Below are 22,649 nucleotides of genomic sequence, written 5' to 3'. Positions count from 1 at the left end.
GCGCGCTTGACTGGTGTTCTCGGACGCGCGCGTTGTTCGGTCTGGCTCGTTCGCGCCGCATCAGTTCCGATCCGTCCGGCCGCAGATCAGATCAGATCAGACGCACCAGCGCGGGTTCGAGTCGAGTCCAGGTCCGAAGCGGGGGGGCTATGACGCTGGAAGCGATCCGGTACCGGACCGGGTCTCTGCAGATCCTCAACCAGCTGCTGCTGCCGCGCCACACGGTGTACGAGGAGATCCAGTCGGTGCAGGACGGCTACGACGCCATCAAGAGCATGAAGGTAGGAGAGTCGGTGCGCTGTGCACGGCTCACCCCCCTCTGTGGTTCGGTTCTTCCGGTTTGGCCTGTTTGGTCCGGCGTGGGGAGGGGGGGTGCGAGCGGCGGCGGCTCCTTTGTGTCAAACCGCGGCGCGGGATCGCGCTCACGTGCACGCGCGTCTGTGTTTGGGAATGCATTGCAGTAAACAGACATGCAGCAGCGTGTGCACTAAGTAGTGCGCTTCGTTTAGTGCACTACTCAACGCTGCATGCATGGACATGGTCGCTGTGGGACGTCTGAAATAGTCCCGTAACCTTGGTTTCCTCTGGTACCGGTGAGTCCTGGCCGCCCAGCAACCCGTCGGCGGCTCGAGAAGCAGGTTGGGTCACGTTGGGTACTCCTCACCTCTCGCTGGTCATTCAAGGGTCAAGCTTTGGCCAGTTGTAGCCTAGTGGTTAAGGTACTGGACTAGTAATGAAAAGGTCGCAGGTTCAAGCCCCAGTGTTTGGCCCTTGAGCAAGGCCCTTAACCCTTAATTGCTTAGACAGTATATATAGTGTCACAGTACTGGACAAAAGCGTCCGCTAAATTCCGATAATGTAAATATAGTAATCGGAAGGTTGCTGGTTTAAGCCCCACATCTACCAGTCTACCACTGTTGGGCCCTCGAGCAAGGCCCTTAACCCTCAATTGCTTAGACAATATATATATACATGTTACAGTACTGGATAAAAGTGTCCACTAAATGCTGAAAATGTAACTCTAGTAATCGGAAGGTTGCTGGTTCAAGCCCCACATCTACCTTTACCACTGTTGGGCCCTTGGATTTAGGCAGTTTATCCCACTGGTCATAGCAGATCCTCTCAATCTGTGTCAGCCTGGATGGTGAACGTCTGGTGTTGTTTTGTGTGTATGCTTTGGGTCATTGCATTGATGCTACCACCACCATGTTTCACATGTTTTTTTTTTTTTTTTAATCTTCCGTTGACCCCAGGTGCGCGGGGCCCCCGCCATCGCCATCGTGGGCTGCCTGAGCCTGGCGGTGGAGCTGAGGGCGGGCGCCGGGGGCGACGACCCCGTGCCCTTCATCAGGGAGTCGCTGTGCCACCTGACCTCGGCGCGACCCACCGCCGTCAACATGGGCCGGGCGGCGCGGGAGCTGATGGAGTTCACCGAGAACGAGAGCATGGAGAAGAGCGGCGACCAGCTCAAGGAGAGGTACGCCCCGCCCCGCCCCGCCCCGCCCGGTACCCGAATATCCGACATGGTATTTTATAATCACCCGTCTGTGTTTTTACTGTCTCCGCCCGCGCAGCGTGGTGGGCATGATCGAGGAGATGCTGGAGCGGGACGTGAACGACAACAGGAAGATCGGGAACTACGGCGCCCAGCACATCCTGTCCGGCGTGCCCAGGGATTCCGTCACCATCCTCACGCACTGCAACACGGGCAGCCTGGCGACCGCTGGATACGGCACCGCCCTCGGTCAGTACGTAGCGATACGGGGTCCGGATTGATGGCATAGCGCTGCGTTTGATTTGATGGTTCAGGGGACGCCTCATCAGTCCTGAGCTGGGTGGTCACATGGAGCCTAGCGTGGCTCTCCGTACACGATACGGCTCTCCATGGGAACCCAAACCGGACATGTGCAAGCTGTCTGTTCACAGTAATAATGATAATTATAATAAAAAATATAACAATAATAATAACAATATTAATAACAATAATATAAATAATAATAACAATAGTAATTATAGTAATAACAATAATAATAACAATAATTATAATAATAATCATAATAATAACAATAATAATAACAATAATAACAATAATATTTATAATAATAACAATAATAATTATAATAATAACAATAATAATAATAATAATTATTATTATTATAATAATAACAATAATTATAATAACAATAATAATAATAACTAATAATATCAATAGTAATTATAAAAAATTTAATAATGATAATTATAATAATCATAATAATAACAATAATAATAATTATATTAATAACAATAATAATAACAATATAACAATATAATTATAATAATAACAATAATAATAATTATAATAATAACAATATAATTATAATAATAACAATAATAATAATCATAATAATAACAATAATAATAATTATATTAATAACAATAATTATAACAATATAATTATAATAATAACAATAATAATAATTATAATAATAACAATATAATTATAATAATAATAATGACAATAATAATAATAACAATAATATCAATAATAATAAAAAAATGTAATAATTATAATAATAATCATAATAATAACAATAATAATTATTATAGTAATAACAAAAATAATAACAATAATTATAACAATATAATTATAATAATAACAATAATAATAATTATAATAATAACAATATAATAATAATAATAATGACAATCATAATAATAACAATAATAGTAATAACAATAATAATTATAATAATAATAATTATTATTATTATAATTAAATATATAATAAGGATAATAATAATAATGTAACAATAATAATAATATTAATAATAAAAAATGTAATAATAATAATAATGTAACAATAATAATAGTATGCTGAAAAAATTTACTGAACACCTGTATGTGTAAATATGACAAATAAAGGCGTTCTATTCTATTAATAATAATAATAATAATATTAATAATAATATAGAATAAACTGTTCACAGTGGGGAATCGGATACGACTAAATTGGGAAATACATTGGGAAGGCATCAGGGGAGTTCAGGGTTCACATCTCAGCTGTGCTATCCTGACCCGATTGGCTAACGTCTGAGCAAGGGATGGCCAAAACAGTCTAGCCATTTGTTGGGGATTCGAACCCTGGACCATGAGGTCGTGGGCTGGCGGTGGAAGGCGTGTGGACTCACGTTCCTGTGTGTGTGTGTGTGTGTGTTTAGGTGTGGTGCGCTCGCTGCACGCCCTGGGCCGCCTGAAACGCGTCTACTGTACGGAGACGAGGCCGTACAACCAGGGCGCCCGGCTGACGGCGTACGAGGCGGTGGCCGAGGGCTTCCCCGCCACGCTCATCACCGACAGCATGGCGGCGCTCGCCATGAAGGAGAAGGGCATCAGCGGTGAGTCTCGCCAGCCGATTGAGATGTAGCGGAATGCCGTGGATTACTGACCATGTGACCTTCCCTTGTAGCCGTGGTGGTCGGGGCAGACCGGGTGGTCGCCAACGGTGACACGGCCAACAAAGTGGGCACGTACCAGCTGGCCATCGCCGCCAAGCACCACGGCATCCCGTTCTACGTGGCGGCGCCCAGCACCTCGTGCGACCTGAGTCTGGAGAGCGGGCGGGACATCGTCATAGAGGAGCGGCCGGCCGAGGAGCTCACCAACGTCAACGGGGTCCAGGTGGCAGCTGCAGGTGGGTGTGTGTGTGTGTGTGTGTGTGTGTGTGTGTGTGTGTGTGTGTGTGTGTGTGTGTGTGTGTGTGTGTGTGTGTGTGTGTGTGTGTGTGTGTGTCGGAGCGCTCGAGTGTTGGTTTTAGGAGGCGATCCTGGGTGTTGATGGACGGCTTCTGCTTGGCTTATCATCATTACTAATAATAATAATAATTAAAATAATAACAATAATAATAATAAATGTAATAATAATTATAATTATAATAAAATATATAATAATAATGTAACAATAATAATATTACTATTAATAATAAAAATGTGATAATAATAAATAAACTTTATTTATTATAAAACGTAATAATAACATAATAATAATAATTATAAAATAATTATAATACATAATAATAATAATAATAACAATAAAACAATAAAAATAATAAAACATAATAAAAATAATAAAACATAATAATAATAATAAAACAATGATAATAATTAAACAATAATAATTATAACACATGTAATAATAATGATAATGATAATAATGATAATAATAATAATATAAAATGTAATACTAAAAGGCCTTAGCTTACAAACAAGCTGCAGTATGCTGAAAAAATGTACTGAACACCTGGAGGTGTAAATATGACAAATAAAGGCGTTCTATTCTATTAATATTTATTTATTTATTTTAATTATCTATTTTTTCCCAATTTTTATCCCTATTCTAATCGTGTCCAGTTCCCCTGATTGCTCCTCTATACTGATTCGACCCTTTTGCCGCTGACTGAGGACGCCACTCGACTGACTTGCGCCCCCTCCGGAGGGTCACACCCCCCTCAGTGTTATTCCTCAGCCCCGTGCGGGCGCCGTCAGTCAACCAGCAGGGGCCGCGGTCGCACCGGTTATGAGGACCTACGCTCCGACTCTACCCCTAACCCTGAACAACAGCCCAACGTTGTTCGTACTGCCGCCCAAGCCGGTCGGAAAGGCAGAGCCGAGTTTCGATACGATGCGTCTAGAAACCCAACTCTGGTGCGCTAGCGTACTTTACCGCTGCACCACCTGAGCGGCCTATTCGATTAATATCAAGAATAAGAGTAATAATAATATAGAATAAACTGTCGGTGTGTGATTGTGGATCTGTATCTCTGATATCTCATATGATCTCTCTCTCTCTGTAGGTATCGACGTGTGGAACCCAGCCTTCGACGTCACCCCTCACCAGCTGATAACGGGCGGGATCATCACCGAGCTCGGCGTCTTCTTACCGTCCGAGCTTCAGGCCGCCCTGACCGGTCGTCTCACTGCACTGTGAGGGCCACGTCGACCCCCAACACACACACACACACACACACACACAGAGCCACCCTCCTTCACGTGTAGTGAAGTGGAATTACACACAGGGACGATTCTGCACACACACACACACACACACACTGGTCTGTTTCATTTAGGGAAATGTCTTGTTTTACACCCCCACCACCGAGCGGTAAATCGGGTTCTGTACTCGCACTATGGAAGTACGTCTGTGGGATGTGATGGCAGTGATGGTGGCTGGTGCTATAGAGCTCCGTGTTACGCTGTACCTCACTACATTTCCCAGAATCCTCTGTTCTTACTGTGTGCAAATGCTTTTTCGAGTGTGGATTGTGGAAATGCGTCCGTCATCTTTTAAAATACACACACACACACACACACATTTGTACACGGCTTTTACTCACAGTAACGAGGGACGAATGTGCGATTCACAGTAGAATGTCGAACCAGTTTTAGCCTGTTCAGTATTTAGCTGCTTAATGAGGAAAATGAGCAAAATAAAACGACATTATTTGTTCAGCCTGAACAAACTAAAACACTGAAATATTCAAACTATAAAATGAGCAAAACCATTTCAAGCTTAGTATACATACATTACATGTCATTCAGCGTCCTGAGCGCTAGCGAAGCACGTTTCCTAAACGATTTAAAGCTCTGTTAGCCAATGTGGTGTTTAATCTGAGCTGGTACGCTATTTTTCCTGAATAAACGTCTGTTCAGAGCTTAAAACACCGAGTTTCTCTGTTTAATGTTTCATTTTATTCACAATTAAAGTCAGAATTCGTCAAGCTGATGGCAAATGATGGCTAGCAATTTAGCCACAGTAGTAAACAGATCCTGCTCTGCTAATGGAGTAGCTTCTTGCTAAAAAGAGATGTAGCATTTAATCAGTCTTATTATTATTTGATTAGTGTAAATATTTATCATATCATCTACAGCAAGTTTATTAAAAAAAAGACGTATTAAATCTACTAATTGTTACTTGTTTTGTTTTGTTTGTATTTGGATTTGATTAGCATGTGTGTGCTAACATGTTTGTGTACAAATACAAGGTGGTGGAGGGGCTTGACCTAACAGCATTCTGATTACTAGTTCAGTGTCTTAATCTTAGTCCTAAAATACTAAAAAATGAAATGATATTATAATAATAATGATAATAAAAACACCAAAACGAACACGAATGCTTTATATGCTTATAGAGAACCGAACTGTATAAAGAACTAGTCGGTACTTCAGTTCCTTAATTCGTTTAAGTCCTAGTTTGTCATTTTAGTTTTTAATGTACTTAGATTTTTATTATTTTTTGTTTTGTTTTTGTATAAGAATCGCTGTACATAAATCTGTATCTGTTCTGTAGGTTCACTAGATCTACTGTATAGATCAGTGTTTTTCGGCTGGGTCGCGTCCCAAACTAACTTGAATTAAGACAAATATGCCGATTCTAAGACATTTCCTTTTGAATTTAATAAAAAATACATAAATGAAGCTGAATACTTATAAATAATGAGGTGTTTTTGGAAATACGAAGTGCGTATGCATATGAGTTTGGTTATAATCCTGATACATCGGGTGTCCCTAAAGTCTGGACATGAAAGCAAAATGTGTATTTTTTTAATAATAGAATATTAATCAATATCATATTCAATGTGTTTTCCACTATTTGTCGTGCAATATGTATGTGTGTGTGTGTATTTGAGTAAACATACTATGTTTCCTACGTGTCCAGACTTCTTTATGGACACCCTGTGATTGTGCAGTATTGAAGGAAAAGCACTGATCTACAGTATACTTCATCCATGTCCACTATCCTTTGGCTGTGCTGTTTTAACACGTATTTATAATCTATATGCTGTATCTGTATATCGATGGCTTGTGTTTGTCAGTAATGATGTTTAAAAGTCGTGGGAAGGCCTCCTTCGTGCACACCAAGAGTTCCCAAATGTCAATAATCAATCAATCAGTCAAACAATCATGCCATATATTGTGATATGTACCATGTACGATATTCTAAGCCGTGTACCTTCATGCTTTCCATTCTCACTTATTATAAATAGCTAGATTTCAGTTTTGTATAATCTGGGGGAGGGGGGGTTAACACGAGTGGATTTTTATACACGCGTATATGAAAATAATAGAATACACAGCGTTCATGGATGATGAATGATGATGTCTCTTTCACAATCGGTACAATAAACGAGCAATGCATTTATGCAGTCTGTTGTTTTTTCTGTATAGAGTTTTAATATTCAGTGATTACTTGAATATAACAAACAATAATATGATAAGACAATCTAAAGAACACTTTAGACTCACAAATGAAAACAGACCCACATTAATTAATGGCTTAAATACATTAATCAAAATGAATGTGATATGTAATTGTTTAGCTATTTTTACAAAGAAACTTTAGAGAAATCTATATGTCCCAAAATAATACAAAAAGGATACACTAGAGTGTCCCTAAAGTCTGGACACATAAAATATCACGAACTATGTGGTGAAGTGGCGTCAACTTTAAAAGACGTTGAGTTTCGAGGTATTTTTTCTGTTAATGCGTTCCATGGTCCTGTAGAACTGCACATATTTTAGTCTAAAGTAAAATAATGACGTCGTTTTTGACACTTACACATAAATATAATATAAAAACACTGAAAAACAATTGGGGGCGGCACGGTGGCTCGGTGGGTAGCACTGTCGCCTTACAGCAAGAAGGTCCTGGGTTCGATCCCCAGGCGGGGCGGTCCGGGTCCTTTCTGTGTGGAGTTTGCATGTTCTCCCCGTGTCTGTGTGGGTTTCCTCCCACAGTCCAAAAACGTGCAGTCAGGTTAAGTGGAGACACTAAATTGCCCTATAAGTAAATGTGTGTGTGCCCTGTGATGGACTGGCACCTCGTCCAGGGTGTTACTGTGTGCCTTGCGCCCATTGGAAAGTTGGGATAGGCTCCAGCACCCCTAATTGGATAAGCAGTTAAGACAAGGAAGGATTCACTATATGACAAAAAGTATTAGGACACCTGACCACAAGCTTGTTGGACAAATGAAGAGGTGTGATATTTTCAGCTGTAAGAACAGCCACTTAAGGGTGTCCGTAAAGTTAACTATAATGTTTACTTAAATACACACACATACATATTGCATGTTATTGATTAAAACTGCATTTTGCCTATGTGTCCAGACTTTAGGGACACCCTGTATATGATAAAAAGTATTTGGACACCTGAATATGAGCTCATTGGATAAATAGAGTGACCTCTGTGTGATCTTAAATCTGAAAAGTCTTTTTATGACTTTATAGTGCGTCTGTGTGTGGGAATTTGTGCCCGTTTAATCAAAAAAAATGACAGTATTTGTACGCCTGGGTGCTGATGTTGCGTTCCAGTTTATTCCAAAGCTGTTCGGTGTTGCTTCAAAGTTTGTTTATTTGATTGATTTATTACACCTGTTAGCAACTGTTGTGGCCGAAAGGCATGCATTCGTTATTCACTAGTGCTTTGACTCAATAGGGACACTCCCTAAACTCTTTAAGGCGACTTAGCGTCGGTCTGAATACATTCTGCGGCTCCGGCCCCACCGCGACTAGCAAAACTAGCCGTTTCTGTGATCCTGAGAGAGTAGTACCCCCTGTCACTGGGCGTGACGTCACTGGCGCCTCGGCCAATCCGAGGGCGAGTACGACTGCTCCACACACACACACACACACGCGCGCGCTCGAGGCCGCGCGAGTTGAGAGCGCGCGCGCGGTTCTGAGAAGGAGGAGGAAGTTCTCCGCCCGCGATAAAACACCAAATAACAAAAGAAAATAAAAGCAAATCTACGTCAAAAAAAAAAAAAGAATCAGATTAAGACAGTAAATAAGCATTAATTCGACCCGGTTATGGGTCCTCCCGCGCCGTAGTGCGGGGTTTACGGGTGTCGGAGGGGAGAAACGGAAGTTTGTCACCGTCCTGACTGGCCAGTTAGCCTGGTAGCTTAGCGTAGGTTAGCTTAGCATAGGCTAGCTTAGCATAGTCGACGGTAGAGCGGATGAGACCTGAGTGAAAAGACGCCGCTCAAGCGTCGGAGCTTTTTTTTCTTCATTTTGTTTGAGGGGGTTCGTTTACAGACACGCCCGAGTAGTTCGTAGTGAATAAGTTTATTATAATACGGGTTTTGTTTGGAACTTTTTTGAGTTAGACGCGAGCCATGAAGTTGTAACGGACACCAACACATTGAGGCAGACCGGAGGCCTGAGTGTGTGTGTGTGTGTGTGTGTGTGTGTGTGTGAAAGTGTGTGTGAACTGTTTGCTAAAGAAACGTTTACGTTACTACTGTTATTAAACCAGCACGAATCGGTAGAGATGTCGGCGCAGGCGCAGATGCGAGCCATGCTGGACCAGTTGATGGGCACAGGGCGAGATGGTGAGTGTTTGATCACGTGTTCCATCATAACCATCTACAGACATTAACATTTACAGCGTTTAGACTGTTTTACGACTGAATTCAGTCTGTGCGGTTGGGATTGAGATTTAAGGGCCTCATTTGGGGACCCAAGTGTGGCAGCTTGGCTTTGGTGAGGCTTGAACCGGCAACCTTCTGATTGATAGTCCAGTATCCAACACCAACCTCAGCATTTAGCAGACACTTTCATCCAAAGTGTGACAGTATACAGTCCAAGCAATTGAGGGTTAAGGGCCTTGCACAAGGGCCCAACAGTAGCAACCTGGCAGTGGTGGGGCTTGAACCTGCAACCTTACGATTACTAGTCCAGTACCTTAACCGCTAGGCTACACCTGCCCTGTTTCATCATCTACAAACATTTACGTGTGCAGCATTTATCAGAGATTTAAGGGCCTCGCTCAGGGACCCAACTGTAGCAGCTTGGCTTTGGTGAGGCTTGAACCGGCAACCTTCTGATTGATAGTCCAGTACCCAACGCCAACCTCAGCATTTAGCAGACACTTTCATCCAAAGCAAAGCGACTTACAGCAGTGTGACGGTATACAGTCCAAGGGTTAAGGGCCTTGCACAAGGGCCCAACAGTGGCAGCTTGGCCTCTGTGAGGCTTGAACCGGCAACCTTCTGATTACTAGTCCAGTACCTTAACCGCTGGGCTACACCTGCCCTGTTTTATCATCTACAAACATTTACGTGTGCAGCATTTATCAGAGATTTAAGGGCCTCGCTCAGGGACCCAACTGTAGCAGCTTGGCCTCAGTGAGGTTTGAACCGGCAACCTTCTGATTGATAGTCCAGTACCCAACGCCAACCTCAGCATTTAGCAGACACTTTCATCCAAAGTGTGACAGTATACAGTCCAAGCAATTGAGGGTTAAAGGCCTTGCACAAGGGCCCAACAGTTGCAACCTGGCAACCTTACCTTAACCGCTAGGCTACAACAGCCCTGTTTCATCATCTACAAACATCTACGTGTGGTGTTTCAGTGACGGTTACAGTGTTTTGAAACCATCTGTTGTTGAGATTGAAAATGCCTCGACCCCCTGCCGGAGGAAACGAAACCCTCGGGGCTTTCGAAACCGTGTTCGTGTTCTCTTGCCGATTTCACTTCTTTAGCGCAGAATGGAACCGGGAAGACGTGACCCATTCTCTCTTTTTTTTTCTGATCGTGCCGCCCTAGGGGACTCGATGCGCCAGAGGATCAAGTTCGCCGACGAGCGGGTTTGCAAAAGTCACCTGCTGGAATCCTGCCCTCACGACATCCTGTCGGGAACGGTGAGTGACCTCAGCAGCTCGTGTGTGTTATACGTGCTGTATTATTATTATTATTAGTATTATTAGTAGAGATGCACGAGTACCGATACTGGTGTCCGATACCGCGCAAACGAGGCTCCGATACTAAACACCCGATACGTCGCTGCGTTAAGTGTGAACTACCCAACAACTCGAACTGACCGCTCGGCGACCGGATCGAGTCTTCTAGCACGTCAGACCAGAGCGGTAGAGAGAACAGAGCGGCGACTCTCCCATAGGGAACCGTTGTAACGGGGGCGGGACATTTTTCTGCACAGCTTCCGGGTTGTGGAGCTCTGTATAGTTCCAAACATCCCATAGAGCCCCGTTCATTTCCACTACTTATCAAACATTTTCAGCTGTGTGTTGCTTTGTTTTAACAAAATAATGAATTTAATGTCATTAATATACTTAATCCTGTTATTGTTTAGCATTTGCTCAGCACTAAATGTCACATGTTTATCTTAATTAATAGGTATAACCCAGTTAAGCTTAATTAAAGTCTTTTCACCTAAAATGAGGTGATTAATCACGAATCTTGTTACAGAAATTATAATAAAACATTAGAGCCATAATAAATCATCATACTTTTACTTTCATACTTACAAGGTAAATTTAGTTTAGTACTTTAGTGGAGGTAAAGAGTATTTTTACTTTTACTGGAGTAATATGTTACCTTGGATATCTCTACTTTAACTCACCTACATGGTTCGTGCACCTTGTCCACCACTTACATTAGACAAAATGAACTTGTGCATATTAATTATGAATTCATTAATGTATTACATGTAGGAATGAATGATTAATCACTCATGAAATAAGAGATGAATGAAGCTATTTCATGTACCTGCACTATAATGTTACAGGTGCGGTAGTGTGTTTATCAATCTGTTCATTCAGTGCAGGTAAACCTTATGAATCCAGCCACATGACTTAGTGTTTAACCAAAATGATTATTATTATTATGAATCCTCAGGAAAGTGAAGGGAGATTATAGTTTATACAAAAAACAAAACATAAAAAACTTTAATCTCTGTGCTGTATATCGTCTCTACTACTTAATGATATGGCATGATGTAATGTATGCTAATATAATGTACTGTGTGTTATTAGTCATAATAAACATCAATCTTCCACTTTATATACCAGATTGACATTAAAGCAGATGCAGTAAATGTAAACGCAGGTGAAAATACCCAGAAATTGTACAAATGTTTATTATTTAGCGTTTAATATTTCATTTACTGCTGCCGGTCCCATATGAGAACATGACGGCGCCGGGTTTGTCTGGAACTATTGGAGGGTGACATGAATCACGTGACCGCGTAGCGTCGCAACCCTCTCCATCTACGGCCCTGCGTCAGATATCTGATCCGAGTGACGTGTCGAACAGCCAATGAGAACGCGGGATACGGCGTGAGGGGAAACGCAGGCGAGGAGCGTGAACGGGTGGGACGGGGGGCGTAATATAGTTCATATCGGAATACATCGGCACGCGCACGCGCACGTCTTACGGTGTTTCTGATCTGACCGTCCTCTACAGAACACCCACGCTGCATTGCAGGATTATGAATGAACCCCCGGCTCGCTACAGAACGATCCACGTGCTGGTCGTGTTGCCAAATCCACTCGGATCCGTTTATTGCGCACGTCGGCGCACAGACGCTCGCCTGCGATTCCAGTTGGCGACGGATCGTGTAGTGTGAACTAGGCATGAGCGTAAGCGCTCGGCGACCGGATCGAGGTTTCTAGCACGTCAGATATCTGATCCGATAGGTACAGAATACATGTATACAAGTATGGATGGGTGAGGAATATCACGATAAGTCGATCGGGTATTATCGATACGTCACAGGGATACGCAGCTTAGTAACGTTCACATTTATGTCTTTATTATTTATTTACACTGTAACCTTTGCGTTTCTCCCCCCCGTCTGTGTTTTATTTCAGCGCATGGACCTGGGCGAGTGCTCCAAGGTGCACGACCTGGCTCTCAGGGCGGACTACGAGATCGCCTCCAAGCACCAGGAGTACTTCTTCGAGCTGGACGTGAGTATCGCGCCGTGGGGTCGGTCTGCGTCGAAACGTTGACCTTTTTGATCAGTAACGGAAGCGTTAAATCTCTCTCGTAGGTAAGAGTCTGGCCCTAAGACCTTTCGATTAAGGGGTCGCATCCCTAAACCCTTGTGAGACACTGACCAGACCATAATGTGAACGTGGGTGGGGTCTGTGTGAGAACCCAGTGCGCTGCTGCCTCAGTGGAGAGGATTGTAATAAGACCTAGAGCTCATACGGCAGGTTGTTTAGACGCTCTACTCGGTCGAGGATTTAGACACGCCCTGTTCCCGGGTAGAACGGGGAGTCGGATATGTTTGCGATGTAAGCCGTTGTGTGTCGCCCAGGCCGCGGAGCACCTGCAGTCCTTCATCGCGGACTGCGACCGGAGGACCGAGCTGGCCAAAAAACGACTGGCCGAGACGCAGGAGGAGATCAGCGCCGAGGTCGCCGCCAAGGTAACTCCCGTTTCTGTAATGGTGTATGCCGGAGGCTCCAGGACCCCGTTTCTGGGTGGGGAAGGGTTATCATCGCTAACGAAAACGCTTCCGCTCACCACGCTAGCCCGCAGAACGACCACAGCAAAAGTCACGTTCATGTTTTTCTGAATGGAGACGAACATTTTTCATCAGACTGAGCTGTCCGTGTGGCGTAAATATGCGTCTCTTGCACTTTAGGCTGCTACACTAATAACTAGCGACGCATCGATACCATTGTTCCCCCGACCGAGTACAAGTACGTGTAAGAACGCCGAGTCGCTCCCGAGCCGGCGAATCTAGCGCCGAGCGGAAATCGGGGCAGGAGTCGTGTCGTGTTAGGGCTGGGCGATTTTGTCGATTACGATTTCGATTTTTTTTTTTTTTTCTTGTATAATGCAATTAAAATAAGACTCAAATTTTTTTTTTTGCATTGTAATTGTAATTAAAGGCTGCAGAAGTGCAACAATAGTAACAGCACCACCGATAATTATCCTTTTAAGGGACTCAAACTTTATTACAATAACGATATCACAATCATTAAAACAAAATAGATCTAAATGATCTATATCCTTATCTATCTATATCTAAGAATAGCTCACAAACAACTTTAATTTTAAATAATGTTCAGCAGAACCTCCTTACATTAGGAAAAAAACTACAAATAGTTCTTTACAGGTTTCTTAAAAGGAACACGAGCCTGTACTGTACTGTTTCCACCACTGAGTGAGTCTCTATCAGTATCTACACTGGGGGGGGGGCATCAAGTAATCTCTCAGCTCAGCTTTGATTTTGATTTTGTCCTCTTGTGATTTGGGGGGTGGATACAACATTTTAAACATGTAAGGATGTGTAATGTGTCATTTTAGTCCCATAAAACCTTCAAACTGTATTAACCACTATTACGTGTCGTAGAACGATTCGATTCTATTGAACGGCACCTTTAAGCCAAAATAAAGGAACCGATTCGCGCATTTGGGAGTCGTTACATACAAACGGCTCTTTAAAAGGAACCGAGACAAAAGATCCGACTCCCTATCGCAGAATTCACTGCAGCAGTTTCCCAGACGCCATTTCTTTACTCAGTAACGGATGCGATTTAAAATGTAGCGGATTACAATTCTTAGTACAAAACTTACTTAAGTAAAAGTAAAATTACAGGCTGTAAAATCTACTTTAAAAAGTACAAGTACACAAAAACGACTCAATTACAGTAACGCCAGTAAATGTAACTCGTTACTTTCCAGCCTGATCGCGCTCATCGGCTCCGTGTTGCGAGTCTTAATGAAACTCTTCTGTTCGTGTCTCGTTTTGCCGATCGTGTTTGCTGCTCCTTATTTCTGAATCTAACCGTCAGCGTGTAGAATCCTTGTTGTTTTCCGTTTCCTGTTTTGGTTTTCGCGAGCGTCTGCTCAGTTTCTGCCTCGTGACATGTTGGTATTTTAATTAAAATATAAAGTATGTAAACAATCGCGATCGTCACATTTCTAACATCGGGTGAAAACGTTCATGCGAATTAACCGGATTAATCGTGAAAATCGCCCAGCCCTAGTGTGAACCGGGCATAACGCAGCGACGTGCACTAGGTACAAGGTATCGGATGTTGTAGTATCGGAGCCTCGTTTGCGAGTACGAGTTAATGAGCGCGGTATCGGGCCAATACCCGATACTAGTATAAAGTACAAAGTATAAAGAAACTAAAACTAATACTAGCACTAATAAAAACTCAACTTAAACTAAGCATTAAAAAATAATAAAAACCAGCAAACCCACTCTAAAAACTAATTAAAACTAACTGATTAATAAAAATAGTGGCAATCTGGTCCACTGTGGTTTACAAGGTGAAACACGAAGCCTCCACAAGGGGGCGCTAATGTACAAGTACATTTAGTGTTTGTGCCTGTTAAAAGTCTGCGACCCATTCTTTTTGACTCGTGACCCATCCAGGGGGGGGGGTCACAGGGTGTGTAAGGGTCTTTAGATGGTACCTACTGACTTATATATATATATAGTTAGTGAACACTGATTCAGCCTGTCCTTGTTAAGCACCCTTGTTCCTCCTCTATCACCTAATTCCCCACTGTGAGTTTGCTGCTACAGTCCAAGCACTCAGAACCCTCGATCCGATCGAGGAGTCCACACGCGTCCGACCTGCGCCACCCCTGTTATGGCCGTTATTTTTTTATAGATATGTCGATTGGTTTTGATGAATGGACGACGTAAGCAGACCGTTTTCCGTCGTGCTTTCCAGGCGGAGCGCGTGCACGAGCTGAACGAGGAGATCGGCAAGCTGCTGGCGCGGGCGGAGCAGCTGGGCGGCGAGGGCAACGTGGACGAGTCTCAGCAGGTGCTGGAGAAGGTGGAGAAGACGCGAGCCCTCAAACGAGAGGCCGAGGTCAGTGGGCCGCTCGCACGTCTCGTTTAGGAGGTGGACAGGGCGCAGGGCAGGAACGGCGTGGTCAGAGAGCGTGTGTGTGTGTGTGTGTGTGTGTGTGTGTGTAGGACGTGTACCGGAACTCCATGCCGGCCTCCAGCTTCCAGCAGCAGAAGCTGAGGGTGTGCGAGGTGTGCTCCGCCTACCTGGGTCTCCACGACAACGACCGCCGCCTGGCCGATCACTTCGGCGGGAAGCTGCACCTGGGCTTCATCGAGATCCGGGAGAAGCTGGACAAACTCAGGGTGAGAACTGAAAGCCCTCTCTCTCTCTCTCTCTCTCTCTCTCTCTCTCTCTCTCTCTCTCTCTCTCTCTCACTCTCTCTCGCTCTCTCACTATTACTCTCTCTCTCTCTCTCTCTCTCTCTCTCTCTCTCTCTCTCTCTCTCTCTCTCACTATTACTCTCTCTCTCTCTCTCTCTCTCTCTCTCACTATTACTCTCTCTCTCTCTCTCTCTCTCTCTCTCTCGCTCTCTCGCTCTCTCACTATTACTCTCTCTCTCTCTCTCTCTCTCTCTCTCTCTCTCTCTCACTATTACTCTCTCTCTCACTATTACTCTCTCTCTCTCTCTCGCTCTCTCTCGCTCTCTCATTATTTCTCTCTCTCTCTCGCTCTCTCTCGCTCTCTCATTATTACTCTCTCTCTCTCACTATTACTCTCTCTCTCTCTCTCTCTCTCTCTCTCTCTCTCTCTCTCTCTCTCTCTCTCTCACTATTACTCTCTCTCTCTCTCTCTCTCTCACTATTACTCTCTCTCTCTCTCTCTCTCTCTCTCTCTCTCTCTCTCTCTCTCTCTCACTATTACTCTCTCTCTCTCTCTCGCTCTCTCTCGCTCTCTCATTATTTCTCTCTCTCTCTCGCTCTCTCTCGCTCTCTCATTATTTCTCTCTCTCTCTCGCTCTCTCTCGCTCTCTCATTATTACTCTCTCTCTCTCACTATTACTCTCTCTCTCTCGCTCTCTCACTATTACTCTCTCTCTCGCTCTCTCTCGCTCTCTCATTATTTCTCTCTCTCTCGCTCTCTCTCGCTCTCTCATTATTACTCTCTCTCTCTCTCTCTCTCGCTCTCTCTCGCTCTCTCATTATTTCTCTCTCTCTCTCGCTCTCTCTCGCTCTCTCATTATTACTCTCTCTCTCTCTCTCTCTCTCTCTCTCTCTCTCTCTCTCTCTCTCACTATTACTCTCGCTCTCTCTCGCTCTCTCTCGCTCTCTCTCGCTCTCTCATTATTTCTCTCTCTCTCTCGCTCTCTCTCGCTCTCTCATTATTACTCTCTCTCTCTCTCTCTCTCTCTCTCTCTCTCACTATTACTCTCTCTCTCTCTCTCTCTCTCTCTCTCTCTCGCTCTCTCATTATTTCTCTCTCTCTCTCGCTCTCTCTCGCTCTCTCATTATTACTCTCTCTCTCTCTCTCTCTCTCTCTCTCACTATTACTCTCTCGCTCTCTCATTATTTCTCTCTCTCTCTCGCTCTCTCATTATTACTCTCTCTCTCTCTCACTATTACTCTCTCTCTCTCGCTCTCTCACTATTACTCTCTCTCCCTCTCAAGTTCAAGTTCAAGTTCAGTGGTGCTTTATTGGCATGAATGTAATTAGATACACTATTGCCAAAGCGGTAAACAATAAACAGTAAATAGAAATGAGAAAATAAGATACATATATATATATATATAAAAACAATAAAAAAATAAAAATAAAAAAAAACCGAATAAAACAGATTAAAAATACAACTCTAGAATTAAAGTTATTTACAGGATTATTAGTGATCAATAAAGAAGGTCAAAGAAAAATTAATAAAATAAATAAAAATAAAAACCCTGTAATATCAGTAAAAATCAATAATAATTTGTGCTCGGCCTCACTGGTCGTCCCTCAGATTGTGATCAGTCCTCTCTTCTCTCCCAGTATGTAGGGCAGTTTGTGTGTGTTACTGCAGTGTAGGAACTCAGGGGAGATGCTGCTGATCTTCCCATAGTACAGACTCCTGATAGAGCTGTACTTGGGGCGCTCTGTTAGGAAGTGCAGCTCTGTCTCCACCACTGCCAGCTCACAGTGAGAGCACAGCCTGGCCTCTCTGGGTGTCCAGCTCTGTCTGCGCCGCCCGGTTTCGATGGCCAGGCTGTGCTCACTGAGTCTGTACATCGTCAAAACCTTCCTCAGTTTTTTCTCTTTAATTTCTGTCAGGTAAGCAGCCAGAGAGTAATCTCGGTTCAGGGCCGAGTAGCACTGGAGTCTGTGTTGTTGTTGAATTGTCTCAGTCCAGTATTTGATGTAATTTTCTTTTTGTTTGGTCATAATTTGGTTGGGTCTAATGTTTTGGGCGAGTGTGTGGTGAGGCTGATTGGTGTGTGTGATGTTAGTGTGTTTTAGGTCACTGAGACTCAGGACCAGCTGGGTTAGGGGACTCCTTTCCATGTTCAGCTCTTGGCATGTCAGTGCTTTATAATGGAGTGAGTGGGGGGTCACTGGATTTGCTATGTTTCCAGAAGTTTAGAGCTCTTTTCTGAATGCAGAATATTAGTGGGTATTGTCCCAATTCTGCCCTGCAGGCCGTGTTGGGGGTCTTCCTCTGCACACTGAGGAGATTTCTGCAGAACTCTGTGTGCAGAGTTTCAATTGGGTGCTTGTCCCAGGTAGAAAAATCATTTTGGGTTAGGGGCCCCCACACCTCACTACCATACAGTGCAATGGGTTCGATTACAGATTTAAATATATTAAGCCAAATTGTAATGGGTATTTCAAATTGAATTGATTTCTTAATGGTAAAAAGAGCTCTCCTTGCTTTTTCTTTAAGTTCCTTCACAGCCAAGCCAAACCTGCCAGTGGAGCTGATTGTTATGCCCAAATAAGTGTATGCTTTTGTATGTTCTATTTGTGTGTTATTAATTGTAAATATATAATTCCCCTGACTTTTACACCTTTTTTGGAAGACCATAATTTTGGTTTTTTGGTGGTTTATTTTCAAAGCCCATGTCTCACAGAAGTTCTCCAACAGTTCTAGACTTAGTTTTAGTCCCTCTCTTGTAGGTGACAGTAAGATGAGGTCATCTGCATAGAGGAGACATTTAATGCTGGTGTCACCTAAAGTGAGACCAGGTATGTTACTGGATTGATCCAGTTTTTCAGCAAATTCATTCATATATAAATGAAACAGAGTGGGGCTCAGGCTACAGCCTCGTCTTACTCCTTGTGACTGGTGAAAGAAATCAGTTCTAAGCATTCCCATTTTTACTGCACATTTGCTCTGTGAATACATCGATTTTATGACGTCATACATTTTACCCCCCCCACACCATTCTCAATAAGTTTATAAAATAATCCATTATGCCAAATTGAATCAAAAGCTTTATGGAAATCTACAAAGCAGGTAAAGATTTTGCTCTTATTTTGGTTTACATATTTATTAATGAGTGTGTGGAGAGTGAAAATGTGGTCTGATGTTCTGTGATTTTGTAAAAAGCCAATCTGAGTTTTGTTTAGAACATGATGATCTGTTAGAAGTTCCGTAACTCTGGTGTTCAGGATGGTGCAGAACACCTTTCCCAGGTTACTGCTCACACAGATTCCTCTGTAATTGTTTGGATCAAATTTGTCGCCAGATTTAAAAATAGGAGTTACGAGTCCTTCATTCCAGACTCTTGGGAAGTGACCAACATTTAAAATAAAATTGAATAGTTTTACAATAGCCAATTTGAATGTATAGCTTGTGTTTTGTAACATTTCATTTAAAATACCATCTGCGCCACAGGCTTTCCTGGATTGCAGTTTTTTTTAGTTTGTCCTCTAAATCTTCTTCTGTAATTGGGAAGTCCAGGGGGTTTTTGGTCATTCTTAATTATTGTTTCAAATGTTTGTAGTTTTTCAGATATTTCTAATTGTTTCACATTCATTGATGGATTACTGTATAATTTTTCAAAATGGGTTTTCCATGAATCTCCATTAATAATTGTTAAATCGTCCTTCTGTGTTCTTTTTAGTGATTTCCAGTGGTTCCAGAATGAATTGGAGTTAATGGATTTCTCCAGGTCATTTATTTGACTTTGTATATATTTGTATTTTTTAATTTTAAGTATGTGTTTATATTCTTTAAGTGCCTCACAGTATTTTGTGCGCAGTTCCTGATTATGTGGTTCCCTGTGTTTCTGATTGGATATATTTCTAAGCTCTTTTCTCTCGTTTTTGCAGTCCTGATCAAACCATTTGTTTTCTTGGGTGGTCTCGGGTTTGCTTTTACTGATTGTCAACTTTGATATTTGAGTGGCATGGTCAAAAATACTGTTTAAATTTTCCACAGCCACGTCAACTCCTTCTGTATTTTGGGGGTAGGTGTCTGACAGAAAGGAGTCGAGAAGTGTCTGAATTTGCTGGCTATTAATTGCGTGAAGATATTTTTCAGCGCTGTCCTGAGCCCACCTGGGGGGTCGTTTAAATGTGTATAGTTTGCTGGGTTTGTTCAGGTATACTGTAATTTGGCTGTGGTCAGAGAGGGGAGTTAGTGGCTTGACTGTGAAGGCTCTCAGGAAGGTCAGGTCCAAGTCTGTTATGATGTAGTCTACTGTACTGTTGCCAAGAGCTGAGCTGCATGTGAACTTACCGAAGGAGTCCCCTCGCGTCCGTCCGTTCACAATGGACAGACCCAGGCTTCGACAGAGCTGCAGTAGATTTCTTCCATGTGCATTTATTGACTTATCGCAGTTTTCCCTGGGGGAGTAAGTGGGAAAATGAACATCATCTCCTGTTATGAAATGATCACCCTGTGTGCTGATGAAGTCTGGTTGGTCTCCCGTTCTAGCGTTTAGGTCCCCGCAGATCATTACATGGCCTAGTGTTTGAAAATGACTAGTTTCTTTTTCTAGATTTGGGAAGGTTTCTTCCTTGAAATAAGGGGATTCTGTTGGGGGAATATATACTGCACAAATAAATAAGTCCTGAGGTGTTGAAATGGTCTGTTTGTTGATTTTTATCCACAAATAGTTTTCTCCTTTTTTTACTACTTCAATAAAATGTGATAGTTCTGATTTAAACCATATGAGGATCCCCCCTGAGTTCCTACCCTGAGTCACTCCTTTTAACTTGGTAGAAGGGACCACCAATTCTCTGTAGTGTGGGGGGCAACCAGTGGGCTCTTCTCCTTTACACCATGTCTCTTGTAATATTAAAATGTCAATATCTCTAATCTGATTAACAAATTCAGGGTTTTTGCTTTTTAAACTAAACAGAGAAGAGTTTAAACCTTGAATGTTCCAAAGTGAAATGCGAAATGATGCCATTCTGTTTGAACTAAAATGTATGTCATTTAAATCTGGAAATGAGAGAAATCTTGAAATGATTCATCATATATATGTTATATACAATTATTAGTTATGCACTTTTTTCCCCTTCATCATACTTCATTGGCAATATATCTGTCAATCTATGTCCATTGCCTGTATGATTCTCTACCTCATCACAGACCATGTTCCATCAGACGTGTGCAGATGTGACTGAGCATCTGCTGTATGTCTCTGAGTTCAGACACATTAGGATTTGCCCCTCTGCTGACAACCTGAGCATAGGTCAGTGTTCCAGGCTGGGTCTGGAGTTTCTGAGCAATTGATGCTGGGTCCTGGGAGAAGGATGCACTGTGAGTATCCATGGTGACTGTTGGTGCTGGTGTTGGTGGAGGACCAGTGTTCCCATGGTGTCTCTTCGTCCTGCCTGGCTGTGGAAGATAATGAGGAATGTGGTACTGCCGCATTAGATGGGGGGCTTGTGGAGATGCTCCTTCTGTAGGTCTTGGGGTGCGTTTTGGTGGTGGTGGGTTGTTTGGATTTCGTCCAGCATTGTGTTGGAAGGTGCTGAAGTTGCGGGCCAGTGTGATGTCTTTTAGTGTTTTTGCAAAAACAGGAACTGCCTCTTTGAATAGATGGACGTGGTCATAGAGGCAGGTGGTATCTAGAGTCGGGTGATGGGCGAGGTGAGTGTTTGGCCGGAGAGCACATTCCCTGGAGATACTGGTGTTGATCTTCTGAAATGGAAATCTGTGCGAGGCAGCAGGGTGGAGACGATGATCTTTGAATTAGTGAAGGTATTGCTGGCCTTCTCTATTACTGCTCTCAGGGATGAAGCCACTCTCTCTTGTTGAGCCCTGAGGTCATTTGTCCCAGTGTGGATTATGATGTGGCTTGGTGATCCTAGTTTTGCCTCTGTGAGTAGCTCCAGTGCTTTTTGAGTAGTTGGGCACCAGAGCTTAACCACTCTGTGTCTGGGGAAGAGTTTTTTCTCATTGATGAATTTCCCATTTGAGTCAATTAACAAGACAATGTCATACTCATCAGGAATTCTCCTTTCTCTCTTTGTATCCTGGATGTTGGGCTCTAGATGTTCTTGATGGCTGACAGGAGGTTGTTGAGAGTTAGTGGTTGGAGTTGGAGGAGGCTGTTGTGGGCTGGTGGTTGGAGTTGGAGGAGGCTGTTGTGAGCTGGTGGGGGTTAGATGTGAGTGCTGAAGCTGGGTGGAGTTCTCTGTCAGAGGAGTCTGGTGCTGACTAAAGGAGAGTAGCTTTTCTCTCAGACTCTGTACTGTGTTGTCTCTCTGTCTCAACTCCTCTCTTAGTGTAGACATCTCCTTCGTGTGGTTGTCTCTGTCTTTCTCTCTGTCCCTTTGTAGTTCTCTCACCTGCTCTCTCAGTGCCGCCAGCTCTTTTAGATAGTTCTCCTTGTCTTTCTTTGGTTGTTCAAATGGCTGCTGCTTTAGGACCATCTCTCGAAGCTGTACTAACTCTACCTCCAGTCGTGTGAAGTGCTCCTTCATCAAGTTAATGGAGGTGTAGAGTGAAGCATGTTGGTTCTTCTGCTCCTGAGCAGGAGGCTCTGTGGGCTCTGTTGTGGTACTGTATAGGGGGGCACGGTCTTCTTTCTGCAGAGTGTTTTCATTTAACTTTTCTTGCTCTGCAATTTCTCTAAGATTACTAAATGAGCCCTGAAATTCACTCAAGTTTCCCTGTATCATGACA

General features: G+C 43.1%; 2 protein-coding genes across 2 annotated transcripts; both read left to right on the top strand.

The window, feature by feature from the left end:
- Position 1: 1 nt before the first annotated feature.
- On the top strand, positions 2-7,176 carry mri1 (methylthioribose-1-phosphate isomerase 1). Its single transcript, XM_062990496.1, has 6 exons — positions 2-281; positions 1,254-1,477; positions 1,575-1,744; positions 3,201-3,377; positions 3,449-3,673; positions 4,832-7,176. Exons 1-6 carry the CDS (start codon positions 150-152, stop codon positions 4,963-4,965), a joined length of 1,062 nt encoding a protein of 353 aa, XP_062846566.1. The 5' UTR covers positions 2-149; the 3' UTR covers positions 4,966-7,176.
- A 1,480-nt stretch (positions 7,177-8,656) lies between these two features.
- Positions 8,657-17,377, top strand: LOC134307522 (putative RNA-binding protein Luc7-like 2). The gene is made up of 7 exons (XM_062990494.1): positions 8,657-9,364; positions 10,581-10,675; positions 12,644-12,742; positions 13,096-13,206; positions 15,476-15,619; positions 15,727-16,018; positions 17,373-17,377. Exons 1-7 carry the CDS (start codon positions 9,304-9,306, stop codon positions 17,375-17,377), a joined length of 807 nt encoding a protein of 268 aa, XP_062846564.1. The 5' UTR covers positions 8,657-9,303.
- Positions 17,378-22,649: the final 5,272 nt, after the last annotated feature.

The sequence above is a fragment of the Trichomycterus rosablanca genome, unplaced genomic scaffold (assembly GCF_030014385.1).
Source record: "Trichomycterus rosablanca isolate fTriRos1 unplaced genomic scaffold, fTriRos1.hap1 scaffold_288, whole genome shotgun sequence".
In the NCBI taxonomy this organism is placed as follows: domain Eukaryota; kingdom Metazoa; phylum Chordata; class Actinopteri; order Siluriformes; family Trichomycteridae; genus Trichomycterus; species Trichomycterus rosablanca.
The sequence above is the reverse complement of the archived record's forward strand: the minus strand, read 5'-3'. Positions and strand labels throughout refer to the sequence as shown.

What these genes read in the sequence shown, in the direction of transcription:
- mri1 (XM_062990496.1), top strand. Translation starts at nt 150, where the DNA reads ATGACGCTGGAAGCGATCCGGTACCGGACCGGGTCTCTGCAGATCCTC. An exon ending in ACGCCATCAAGAGCATGAAG is followed by an intron (nt 282 to 1,253) that starts GTAGGAGAGTCG and finishes CGTTGACCCCAG; the next exon opens with GTGCGCGGGGCCCCCGCCAT. An exon ending in GGTCCAGGTGGCAGCTGCAG is followed by an intron (nt 3,674 to 4,831) that starts GTGGGTGTGTGT and finishes CTCTCTCTGTAG; the next exon opens with GTATCGACGTGTGGAACCCA.
- LOC134307522 (XM_062990494.1), top strand. Translation starts at nt 9,304, where the DNA reads ATGTCGGCGCAGGCGCAGATGCGAGCCATGCTGGACCAGTTGATGGGC. An exon ending in GATGGGCACAGGGCGAGATG is followed by an intron (nt 9,365 to 10,580) that starts GTGAGTGTTTGA and finishes GTGCCGCCCTAG; the next exon opens with GGGACTCGATGCGCCAGAGG. An exon ending in CCCTCAAACGAGAGGCCGAG is followed by an intron (nt 15,620 to 15,726) that starts GTCAGTGGGCCG and finishes GTGTGTGTGTAG; the next exon opens with GACGTGTACCGGAACTCCAT.